General features: G+C 52.2%; 1 protein-coding gene across 11 annotated transcripts in view; it reads right to left on the bottom strand.

The window, feature by feature from the left end:
• Nucleotides 1-12,342, bottom strand: part of SEMA4D (semaphorin 4D) — a 128,069-nt gene that overhangs the window by 17,508 nt on the left and 98,219 nt on the right. For all 11 annotated transcript variants that reach the window (XM_074395546.1, XM_074395547.1, XM_074395541.1 and 8 more), the window contains 8 exons: nt 12,166-12,264; nt 9,032-9,125; nt 7,922-8,035; nt 6,760-6,911; nt 3,757-3,932; nt 3,520-3,676; nt 2,252-2,474; nt 1,295-1,410 (listed from right to left, as the gene is read on the bottom strand). In XM_074395546.1, coding sequence (XP_074251647.1) covers nt 1,295-1,410; nt 2,252-2,474; nt 3,520-3,676; nt 3,757-3,932; nt 6,760-6,911; nt 7,922-8,035; nt 9,032-9,125; nt 12,166-12,264 — 1,131 coding nt within the window. The remainder of the gene's footprint in view (nt 1-1,294; nt 1,411-2,251; nt 2,475-3,519; nt 3,677-3,756; nt 3,933-6,759; nt 6,912-7,921; nt 8,036-9,031; nt 9,126-12,165; nt 12,265-12,342) is intronic.

The raw sequence follows: 12,342 nt of genomic DNA, 5'->3' as shown, positions 1-12,342 counted from the left end.
CAGTGACACTGGCTTCAGGTCCATCCCATCAGCCCACCTGGCACCAGCAATGCCCAGCACACGAGCAACTAGGTTTTTTTTTTTTTTTTTTTTTTGAGACGGGGTTTCGCTCTTGTTACCCAGGCTGGAGTGCAATGGCATGATCTCAGCTCACCGCAACCTCCGCCTCCTGGGTTCAGGCAATTCTCCTGCCTCAGCCTCCCTAGTAGCTGGGACTACAGGCGTGCGCCACCATGCCCAGCTAATTTTTGTATTTTTAGTAGAGACGGGGTTTCACCATGTTGACCAGGATGGTCTCGATTTCTTGACCTCATGATCCACCCGCCTCGGCCTCCCAAAGTGCTGGGATTACAGGCTTGAGCCACCGCACCCGGCCGCAACTAGGTTTTAACAGAACTCAGCTGGAAGGAGGGTGCCACACACTGCACCCACCTGAAGCTCGGGGGCATGCAGCAGACCTGGAGGCTGGTGAACAGATGCCAAGTACCCGGCAGCTTATAAGGCACTCAGGCTATTTCATTCTCTTTCCCTTTCAGAACTGAAGGAGAACTCTCCACTAGCAGAGAGAGGAGAGTGACCACGTAAAAGGACCCAGGCTCCTGAAGCTTTGTGGATACAGGAGAGGGAAGAGGATGGGAGACCTGGAGGAGCATTTGCAAATACTGCCAAGGGTAGCTCTGTTCTTACCTGGCCGGACAGGGGCCCCTTCCTCTACCTGTTGCTCCTGGCTGAGGGAGGAGGGCCCGACTGGCAGGAGCCAGGTCCAGGGAGGCAACCCCCTAAAAGCAAGCATGGATGCCCACCCACCCCTGCCACGGGTTGCTTGGGAGTACTGCAGGCCAGAGCAGAGATTCTCAGCCACAGGTGGAGAGAGCTTTATAGATGAGACAAACCACTTCTCTTGAGGAGTTTCCATGCTGATGAGTCAGCTGTTACCACTATCACACTCCACAGAGTCTGCACAGCCCCCAGGCTCAGGGCACAAAAATGTGTTTTCACAGAGCAGTACCCACCTCTCCACAACCGGTAAACCTGCATCAACAACTCAGTGACGTTCCAGCAAGTTTGAAGAGGAAGTCCCATCTCCCCAGGTCTGCCTTCCTGCCTTGACCAGTTCAGATCCCAAAGCTCACGGAACGGTTTTGTGTCAAAGTCTGAAGGTCTGCTCATCCAAGGCAGATGGACAGAGGCGCCTGCCTAGGAGCCCAACCCCAGCTTGGCAACTCTCCGGTCACCCAGAATCGAAGCTACCGGGTGGGGAAGCCTCCCGGTCTGGCTGCCTGCATCACTTTACCTTCTTTGAAGACAGCAGCAGGGTCTGGACCGGCTCGAAGTCCTGGAAAAGCTGGGTCTCCTCAATGATGTGCACGGAGTGCCCGAGGCTGATGGCTTTGTGCAGAGCTCCCCGGTCTGCAGGGTCAAAGCTGCAAGTCAGTGACACTGACCCAGACACAAAAACCGACGATAGTGACCACAGCAGCAAACTTCACACTCTTCACTCTCAATTCATTCCCTCAACAAGATAACGTAGAAAACAATGATTTTGCATCAGAAACAAAAAAAATGGAAAAGCCTGTGGCAAAACAAACAACTGGAAACTCACGTGTTACGGGTTATTCCAGTTTTTTCCATGGAAAGCAGACTGTTCCATGGTGGACCCCAACAATCCTCATCAACAGTCAACATTACATTTGAGGCTGGACACCACATGAGGGGGCTCCCACACTCCACCGGCCCTCAGCGTGTCATCGGTAAGGGCCCTAGGCAGGCAGTGAGGGCAGGGGGCGTGTGAGGTCAGCTGGGAGGCTCCCAGGGCCCCTGTCCCTGTTCCAGAAGTGCTTGTTTCAGAGTCCACATGCGAGGGCACATTTCAAACCTGGCTCCTCAGCCAGCAAGCAGGGACGTGGTCTTCTGCCAGCAGTTAGGAAACGCCGGGCTGACGCCTCCTCCCAGCCTGGCTCACACCTGCGCCCTGCACAGGCACTGACCCAACTCCTCAGCGGCCAGGACTCCTCTGTAGCAGCTCAGCCCAGACGCAGGCCAGGACTTGCATTTTTATTTTTAATAAGTACCCCTAGTTGCCTGGTGGTCCCAGATCTGAAAGACACCTGGTGTGGTGACTTCTCAGAAATCTTTTCACGTTCCCACAAACCTCCCGGGCCACCTTGAGGGAGGCAGTGGATCCACTCACAAAAGAACAACTGGATTTCCTGGTTTTCCTACCAAAGGACACACATGTGCTGGAACCCACCTGTGCTGACAAACATGACGTCATAGACAGTCCCATCCAGAGCCTGGGTCCGGTCCACCACGATCTGGGTGTAGTTCACATCTTTCTTGATTAACCTGGGCCTGTTGTCTATTGGGGTTACCGAGTCGTCCATCAGAGGGTGGTCTTTGACGAACTGCAACGTCTTGTCTGGCAAGTTCAAGGAGCTGGTGTAGTTGGCTGCCCGCGCCTCGCTGTCGATGCACTGTGGGAGAAAACCCCCCCGCTGTGAACGTGCTGGCGCTCCCAACACCCAGGGGCGCTTCCACACGAGCAGCCAACGCAGCAGGGCTGCAACACCTGGAAACCACGCAGTGCATTCCTTGAAATGAGGGTCGCAGTGAATCACTTCACCATGCCGAAAGGTGGCCTCTCCCTAGCCTGAAGAGGACACAGTTATAAAACACATCTGCAAAAGAGAATTGCACTTCATGACACATACTCAGGGAAGGAAGTTTTATCTATTTGTAAGTGAAAAACACTTATTGAGCTTTTGCAATTGAAAAACAGAACACGGATTTGCAGCTGTCTCATGAAAACAATGCTAAACATTGCTAAAAAACAGGCCAATTTTAAACAGCGTAAGAGTCTGAGGGTTCTTTTTCTAGCTCCGTAATGTGTGTAAACCAAAATTTGTGGCCACGAGTGAACACATTTTACTAAGCTATGGACAGAAGAAGCCATGGTGCTGTCAGGGGCAGGTGCCCTTGGGAGGGAGCTGGTGCTGGCCGTGGTGAGCTCTCAGGGACAGGACACCACAGGTAGGCCACAGCCCCACCGAGGGCCACGCACATGCCTCACACACCCATTTCACCATGTGAGGGAGGGAACTGGACTGGAAATTCCCAATTTCTATACAAAGTTCACTACATTTAGGAGGAAAAAACGTGACTCCTGTTGACTACTAGACAGTGCAGAGGCCTTTGCCCAGAAAATTGTTTCTCTGTAACAAACTGAAAATGAAATTGACCTTTTTGTTATGCAATGTTAATTTTGCAAAACAGCTGCCCCAGCATCACGGCCTTCTTGTTTGTGCGATAGTGTAGCAATGGCTGTTATGTAACATGCAAAGGGAAGAAGGATGAACTGTGTTCACTGGCCCTCCCAGTCCTAAGGCAGAGAGCCCTGCAATGGCCAGGTACCCAGCCCACGGGCAGGCCCCAGAGCTTGCACCGGGCTCCACGCTCTGGGCCTTGAAAATAAACTGTTAAAAAGGAAAAGCACAGCCCACCCCCAATGCCCCAGCTCACCGATCCAGGCCGCGGCTTGGGTACCGGGCCATTGTAGCGCACCCACTTGGTGTGGGACTGCTCCACCGTGGCACTCTGCATGTACTTCCCGTGGGAGAAGACCTCGTCGGCCGTGGACAGGTTGTAGGCACACACTGCCGACAGCCCCACGTTGTTCCTGGGGAGGGGAAGGAGGTGATGGGACTGCCTGGCAGGCATGGGGGGAACGAGGAGGGGGACTCCACCCAGGGCACTTACAGCTGTGGGCTGAAGAGCGCGTAGAACACAGGCCCCTTCAGGCCCGGGGACCTGAGCACGAAGACGTCTCGCAGCACATTGAAGATCAAGCTGCTGTCTGGCCGGGAGCAGATGAGTCGGGCCTTCAGGAAGGAGGTCCACTTCTTCTGCAAGGTCCTCAGGCCGCCCTGGTCCCCCTGAAACCCAACAACAAGTACATGGTGGGCTGAGGGCGGATCCCCCGTGACCAGGCACTAAGGTCCGAGGTGCACAGCTCCGCGGCCCAGCACAGCGCACCTGTGTCTGAGTAAAACAAAGCTCAGGCAACAGGGCAAAGAGGCTGCAGACAGTTACGTGTGTGGCCTGTAGTGCCATGTCCAAGTTCCAGCTTGGACCCCAAACGCTCCCAGATTAACAGGCAAAACAAAACAGACAAAAACCCACTCAGTGAAAGCTCATTCAACCGTCCGTGCCTGCACGTGCCCAACGCTCGGTCCTGTAACCGCAGAGGTGCTTCCGCGCTCAACACTTCCAACTGCCAAGGCCCCTGGCCCTGTGTGACTCTTGACACACAACCCATCAATGAACATGCTCTGGGTGGGACAGGTGGGGGCAGCCTCCTTCCATGGGGCAGCCACAGCCCTGCAGCCTGTCTTGGGCAAATGCGTAAACCTTCCTCCCCTTGAAGGAATAGATCCTTCACTTCCTTTCTACCCAAAGTATCTGCTAAAGTGCTTTGAACCTACTAGGTTCTTTATAAATGCTTTTCAGCGACCTGATGACCAAGACACAATTATAAACCATGCATGACTGTGTGTGGTCTGGTTAGAAATACTGAAACCATAAAATCTGAGTGCAGAAGAATGTGAAATAGAAGCGGCCTTACTTATTGTGAACACAACGAAAATGTTCCCTTTTCATCTCTGCTGTGTGATTACAGGAGGCCAAATTCTCTTTTTTATAAAAGGACTTCATTTTGCTCCTTGATGTTTTAGCAAAGAATCATTTCTGGCACATTTTTCATCACAGGTCTCATTTGGCTTTCAGGTCATGAGGAGTAGGTGAAGGGTTCGTGTGTGCCTGGGTGGTAGGCAGGAGCTATCATGGCCAAGCGCAAACCACCCCAGTCCAAGAATTCAAACAACTGTGGAGAAAAAATACAAAGGGGCCGGGCGCGGTGGCTCAAGCCTGTAATCCCAGCACTTTGGCAGGCCGAGGCGGGTAGATCACGAGGTCAACAGATCGAGACCATCCAGGCCAACATGGTGAAAACCCATCTCTACTAAAAATACAAAAAAAAATTAGCTGGGCATGGTGGTGCGTGCCTGTAATCCCAGCTACTCAGGAGGATGAGGCAGGAGAATTGTCTGAACCCAGGAGGCAGAGGTTGCAGTGAGCCGAGATCGCGCCATTGCACGCCAGCCTGGGTAACAAGAGCGAAACTCCGTCTCAAAACAAAACAAAAAAAAATACAAAGGGATTGGAGGGGATGACAGCTGTGCACCTATGATTTGCAGAGATTTGTGGGGGGTGGGGCTGGCTGCACTGTGCCTCACTGGATGTGCTCACTGATCCTGCTGCAAACCCTCAATGCTGGATAAGTCAAGGTCAAGGCAGGTCTGACCCTTGGCTTCCCAAGGGCAGGAGAGAGCTCGAGCCCCCTGGCCAGTGCTGCTCTGAGAACATTCTGAGCACTCACTGCGCACACCTGCAAAGAGCTCCGGCCCTGCAGCACCCTCCCCACCTCCAGGGGCACTGGCCTGCCCCCCACACTCACACTTTTGGCAGGATGGTTTCCTGGTCTGCAAGACAGGAGCATAGCAGCTATGGCTGGGAGACAGGCGGAGGATCTGGTCAGTGAGCCCTGGCTAGAGAAGGCCTGGGCAGAGGCAAAGTACCAGGTGGATACTCAGGTGTGCATATCACCCACCTTCTTCTCTATGTGAGGGGTTGTTAAGAGAACAGCATCAAAAGCACCCACTTTGTGCGCCATAGGCATGAAAGGAACCCCTGCTTCTCGACGTCCTGGTGGTCATCACTATATGAGAAAGGGCCATGCAGGAACCATCTAACAATTTCCACGAGGGATGAAGAGCTACCTGCTCCGAGCTGAGCACCTGGCCAGGGACACAGCAGCTGGCTCTCATGGTTTCCCAAAGCTCCTCTGAGGCCTGACAATCCACTCCCAGAAACTGCCACTGGGCAGCCTTGAGATTTCCTACGGTCAAGCCCACAGGCGGTTCTCTTGTGCTGAGCACTATGCCCACAGTGTGTCACTTTAAAGGCACCGTCCCTCCCCCAGTATGTACCTAAAGCTTTGTGTTTTGGCAGACTTCGGTCTTGGTTCTCTCTTCTTAATCTTTTTTTTTTTGAGACGGAGTTTCGCTCTTGTTACCCAGGCTGGAGTGCAATGGCACGATCTCGGCTCACCACAACCTCCGCCTCCTGGGTTCAGGCGATTCTCCTGCCTCAGCCTCCTGAGTAGCTGGGATTACAGGCACGCACCACCATGCCCAGCTAATTTTTTTGTATTTTTAGTAGAGACGGGGTTTCACCATGTTGACCAGGATGGTCTCGATCTCTTGACCTCGTGATCCACCCACCTCGGGCTCCCAAAGTGCTGGGATTACAGGCTTGAGCCACCGCGCCCGGCCTCTCTTCTTAATAAACTGTCAGTTAATGTTTCAATCTTAGGTAGATTAAGAGCCAAATGGTGAAATTCCGAAGATTCTGGTGAATATACTCCACAAAGCCTTGCTTTTTATACAATGGGGAGGCTTGAGGAGGGTGCATCAAAAAACAGAACCTCCTGAGAACAGGAGGCTGATGGGTCGCACGTGGGGGCCAGCATTCCTCCAGTCCCCACAACCCCCAGAAATAAGGCCTATTGAGAGGCACATCTGAGGCCCCATGGAATAAAGTGCTAAGGGAAGTGACATTTCAGACGAAGGCCGGAGCAGTCATCATCCAGGGACACTATTGCCACGGCAGGGGCCGAGCCAAGCCGGACTGCCTGGCGCTCACCTTGCACACTCTTGCTATTCGTGGGATCTGCAGCCTGAACACGAACTCGTACTCCACAGACACCTCCGTGAAGAAGAAGTAGACCCTGTCATCCTCGCCGTTGGGGCTGTCTGGGCTTTTTCGGATCACGTCAGCAAACACGAAGTTAGGCTCTGCAGAGAGAGGTCAGTGATTACCCCGGAACACAGAGCTGGGGGACGGCCTGCACCCACGAGGTCACCAGGCCGGCCTGCACTGCCTTCGGGGGCCTGAGGACTTCCCTGCAAGGATATCTGGAGTGTGCACATGCCATAACCCAAGCAGAAATTCCAGGGTCCAGGGATGCCAACAGCACAGAGCCCAGATGGTGCCCTACCCCCCACCTCCTTGGCCTCAGAGAGGTGCCCCCAATCGTGGTTCTGGGGAGCGCATCCTACCCAGGTCCACCCGAAGAAGTGAGGCTGGGCCTTCTGATTAAAAGGCAGGGAACCAGATGGCATCAGTATCAGAGACCTACATAGGTATGCATTTGCAGGTTTAAATAACACATGCTTCAAATAAACACCAGATCCTGCCCTACCCCGAGGAATAGCCAGCTGTCCCTGAATCTTGGATCTTGGGATCTGCCCTGAGGTCAACAAGTTCAAAACCCAGGGCTCTGCAGGCTGGCACCCACAAGAAAAGACCCCATGAACAGCCACCAGCGTCTTCCTGCACATTGAAGATGGAAATCAGACACGTGCTGCTGGCAGTAACAAGGCACCCGTAGCCCATCCAACTGGGCACTAGAGGCTGGCCTGCAGGCAGGGCCCACACCAGTGTTCATGCCACACTTTAGTATCACTCTGGAAATTACACCATGTCTCCATCCGATTAGACTGTTTGCCATTTACTATCAGATTCTCACTTTTACGAGAGTCTCCCAAATCCATTCTTTGGGGCGTTAGCGGGGAGCCGTCTTAAGACAGTACACTGTTAGCAGAGAAAACAGCAAACAAGGCACCCTGGGACTCTGGCCATTGCTGAGCAATTCGGGAAGCGTCCCCCTCCACCCCCGCAAACAGGGGCTGACACAAGCTTGGGGGCCCTCAGGGCTCAGGGACAGCAAAAGGAGAGAGAGAGCAATGGGTGCATGCTCCCGAGGAGACCCCACCTCCCGCTAAGGCGCACTGCTCCTCCTTACCATTCAGCCAAGGGATTGCGTATTCTGTCCTCAGAGGACTAGAGGAAGAATTTCGGGAGATGATGGGTTCACTTCCCAAAAAATTATACGACGTCCCCGAATAAAGTTCTCCATCTACAGGGGTCCAGGAGAAAAGAGGAAAAGGAGCCAACCTCTCAGGCTACGACGCCAACACGGAGACAGACATTCCACCAATTAAGCCCCCACCCCCACCCCGGGGGAAGGGAAAGACAGTCTCCTCAACTTTTGGGGTGCCCTGTGTCTTCTAGTTCTTTTTCGAGATGAGGCTTCTTGTTTTGATGCAGGCTCCCACTCTGTTGCCCAGGCTGGAGTGCAGTGGTGCAATCTCGGCTCACTGCAGCCTCCGCCTCCCGGGTCAAGTCATTCTCATGCCTCAGCCTCCCAAATAGCTGGCACTACAGGCATAGGCCACCATGCCCAGCTAATTTTTGTATTTCTTGGGAGAGACAGGGTTTCATCCTGTTGGCCGGCTGGTCTCAAACTCCTGACCTCCAGCGATCCAGGCGTGAGCCACAGTGCCTGGCTTGAGGTGAATTCTTGCTGTTTCCCAGACTTGTCTCAAACGCCTATCCTCCTGCCTAAGCCTCCCAAGTAGCTAGGACCACAGGCATGCTCTCACTTTGATGAGGATAATTTTAGGCTCCATGTTCAGCTGCATTTTAAGAGTCGTGGGGCAATAAGTAAACGCAAGGAAGTAACTCCCGCATCCAGAAAAATGTTGGCAGATGCAACAGTGGGTGCACACGAGGCTATAGCCACTTGCTCAGGGGTGCGAGACCACAGACAGCGTGTGGCTTGGTCAAAACCTCCCTCTGAAACAGGAGCATCTGCTCACCATGCTAGCATTATCCAAATGACATGAGCCAGCGATGGATACAAAGTGACGTTTACCATGGTAGCTATTATCTTTGAGAACAATGAATTCAAAAGTTAAAGAGTCTATGCAAATCCCTGCATCTTTTGTAAGGGTAGCTCGTATTTAAACAAAGGCAAGGAAGACAGGACTTCCCAGAAGAGCCGAATATCCTGTTTGGTAATTAACATGACATCGCAATCTTCGGGTGAAGGAACTGGAGGGGCAGGACTCACCAACTATGACGGATGTGTAGCTGTGTGCTGGGTCAAAGGGACATCTTCCTTTGCCATCTTCATTTCTCCCCAGAAACTTAAAGGATGTTAAGCTCTACAGTTGAATAAAAAGAGAGACCCTTATCAAATGGCTGAATTTCTGTGGTAATGTGTCTTTGTACCATTTAATTGTACAAATCTGCTATTCTCAGAAGACCAACAGGGCCGCAGGTGGGTGTGGCGCCATGGGAATCCCGCCCACCAGAGCCAGCCCGTGTGTTGCTCAGCTTGGGTCTAGACATCAGCACCTCGGTGCCCTTGCTCTGACGCCCTGGCCAAGCTTCCCAAGATCTCAGACCCTCAGTTTACTCATCTGCAAAATGGAAATGGCAATTCTGATGACTCTAGGGCTGGAAAGCTGCCAGGACAAACCATACAGAATAAGCTCAGTATGTGAGCGGAAGCCCTTGTGCAGAATTTTAACATCAATAAAGACTGCATTCTAAGCAGCTAGATGACCCAATAAATAGGAAACAGAAAAACCTAAACAGGCAGAATCCATACCATGCTCCACTCACCAAAATACATTCCAGATGAATCAACAATCTGATCACTAAAAACAGAACAGCACTGCACTAAAACGAAGCAGGGGCTGGCATTTCCATCTAGGGGTCATCTCTTTACCCGGCCAGAGCGCCCACAGCCACACGAGGAAAAAAATGCACAGAGCCAACCACAGGGAGAATTGAAAGGTTCCACACAAGGAAACAACACGGCAAGGTTAAATATGTAACAAACTGGGGAAAATGCCTACAGAATGGCAGATGAGGTATCTCTATCCCTGAACACGTGAGAAGTGTGGACAAATGCATGAGAAAGAGTATCCAGCGGAAAAACAGGCAAAACCCAGCAAGTGGCAGAAGAAACGCATCTCGACAGCACAGACAAGAGAGGAGGGCTGAGGCTGCTGGGAACCAGAGAGCACACAGAACACGTGTGGGGATGTCGAAGAAAACAGTCATGGCCCACCGTGGGGTGAGGACACCCAGCACCTCTGCCGCAAGAGGCTGGCTGGAAACACGCTCTCGGAAGCAGAGCAGGGAAGCTCAGGCCACGTGGAATGCCGTACCGACACCCCTGAAAAGCTGGTTAAAACAGCACACGGCTCTTCACCTGTTAGGTTAGGGAGTGTGAACTCCGCTTGACAGGACCATTTATCATACCTTGAAAGAAGGTTTAAGGCTGTTGGGGAAATCTGAACAGGGACTGGAGACCAGATGATACTGGGGAATTATTGAACATTTTCTTAGAAATAATGACAAAACTGGAGTTACAAAGGAAAATGTCACTATTCTTAGGAGACGCCTGTGAAGGCATTTGGGAGTCATGGGTCAAAGTTCAGCAAGCACACATATGTGCACACACGGACACACACATGGACACAGACATGCACAGGCAGACATGGGCATATACACGCTCCCAAATGTGCAATCTAGGTTGCCAGTATACACAAGTGATACGACTTTTCTGCAGGTGCGAACATTTTTATTAAAAATTAGGGGCCGGGCGCAGTGGCTCAAGCCTGTAATCCCAGCACTTTGGGAGGCCGAGGTGGGTGGATCACAAGGTCGAGAGATCGAGACCATCCTGGTCAACATGGTGAAACCCCGTCTCTACTAAAAATACAAAAAACTAGCTGGGCGTGGTGGCACGTGCCTGTAATACCAGCTACTTAGGAGGCTGAGGCAGGAGAATTGCCTGAGCCCAGGAGGCGGAGGTTGCAGTGAGCCGAGATCGCGCCATTGCACTCCAGCCTGGGTAACAAGAGCCAAACTCCGTCTCAAAAAAAAAAAAAAAAATTAGGAAAAATTATAGCTCTAAATTTAAAACAAACACACTATCCTCTAACCTCAACAACTAACCTATCTACAGAATGTAAGTTTAAATGACAGAACTTTAAGCTTCTGATTAAATCGAGTTTAGCCAGAAAAATCCTTTGATATGCAAAATGTTTCTAGTCCCACTGCATTTTTTACGCAAAAAGAAATACAAACGACTGTCTTTGAGGACTGAGGGTCTTACCATCCCCAAAGCACCTCCCACCCCAGTAAAAGTCTGGCTTTCACTGCCAACATCTGTGGTACAGGCAACTGGGTAGACCCCTGCTATGAATCTCACCCCAGATGTCTGTGTGCAAATACCAGGCTTCCCCAGCAAGTCTCTAATGAGGCCATACGTTGTCTTGTCATTTATCTCTGACTTAAGATTGGAAAATATTTTAATTCCAATTAATTTAGGGTTCTAGCAAATGATGCTTTTCACTGTGGCATATTTCGCATTTATCGGGACTCATTAAAATCCAGGGACACACAGTCAAAAACCTGCTTCATTTTCCATGTTCCATGGACTTTTAAAAAATGTTCCTTCCCCCTCTCCTTCTGACGATCATCACGTTGCTCATCAGATTATCGGGATAGAAAAGACCCTCACATAGGGGGAGGTGCCGGACACCAGGCTGGGCAGTCAAGGATGGAACACGGTGAGGGACAGAGGCCGGACCTGCTTCTCAAGGAGCTCAGCACACTCCACCCGTGGCCCATGAGTGGGCGAACCCAGGAGTGGTTGAGTGAGCAAGCTGCACGCCACAGCCCACCCGAAGGGTGGATCTCACAGCCAGAGCACAGACGCACCAACCAAGAACACACAAGCCAGGAGCAAGTCCTGACTTTCCCACCTGACCCAGATGCCCAGTGCTGTGCCAGGCTGTCTGTCCTTTCCAGCACGCTCCGCCCGTCTTTCCCACCTGACCCAGATGCCCACAGCGGCCGGGCTGTCTGTCCTTTCCAGAATGCTCCCCGCCATGGCATGCTCTGCACTAGCACCAAGGGCTCCCAGCACCTTGAGACTCGCCCCAGGCCTCGCCCTTGGCCATGGACGCCGACATTTAGAGGAACCAAGTGGGCTGTGTGCCCCCGACAGCAGTCATGCAAGGCTTTCAGAGGGGCCACAAGCTGCCCCTATTTTCTGCAGCTGGCCCAGAGAAAATCCTATTGTTTTTTTAGGGTAGAGACAACTTTATGTCTGCCTTGAGCCCCTTTCTACTTTCACTGCTAACCAGGCTGACGTGAGCACCAGGAGGTACCCATGAGCCTTACCAGGTAGTCGCAGGCCGGCTGGAATGCGTTGGTCCCACACACGTAAAGGGAAGTGGTACCGAGCGGCTGCAGCACCCGGATGTAGTTGAGGCACTCTGTCTGCAGGGAAGAGAAACGCCCCATTAGCAACTTTGCAGCCCAAATGCCCTCCACTATTCAAACTGCTCACACCGTTCA

Source organism: Saimiri boliviensis, chromosome 2 (assembly GCF_048565385.1).
Source record: "Saimiri boliviensis isolate mSaiBol1 chromosome 2, mSaiBol1.pri, whole genome shotgun sequence".
NCBI lineage: Eukaryota > Metazoa > Chordata > Mammalia > Primates > Cebidae > Saimiri > Saimiri boliviensis.
The sequence above is the reverse complement of the archived record's forward strand: the minus strand, read 5'-3'. Positions and strand labels throughout refer to the sequence as shown.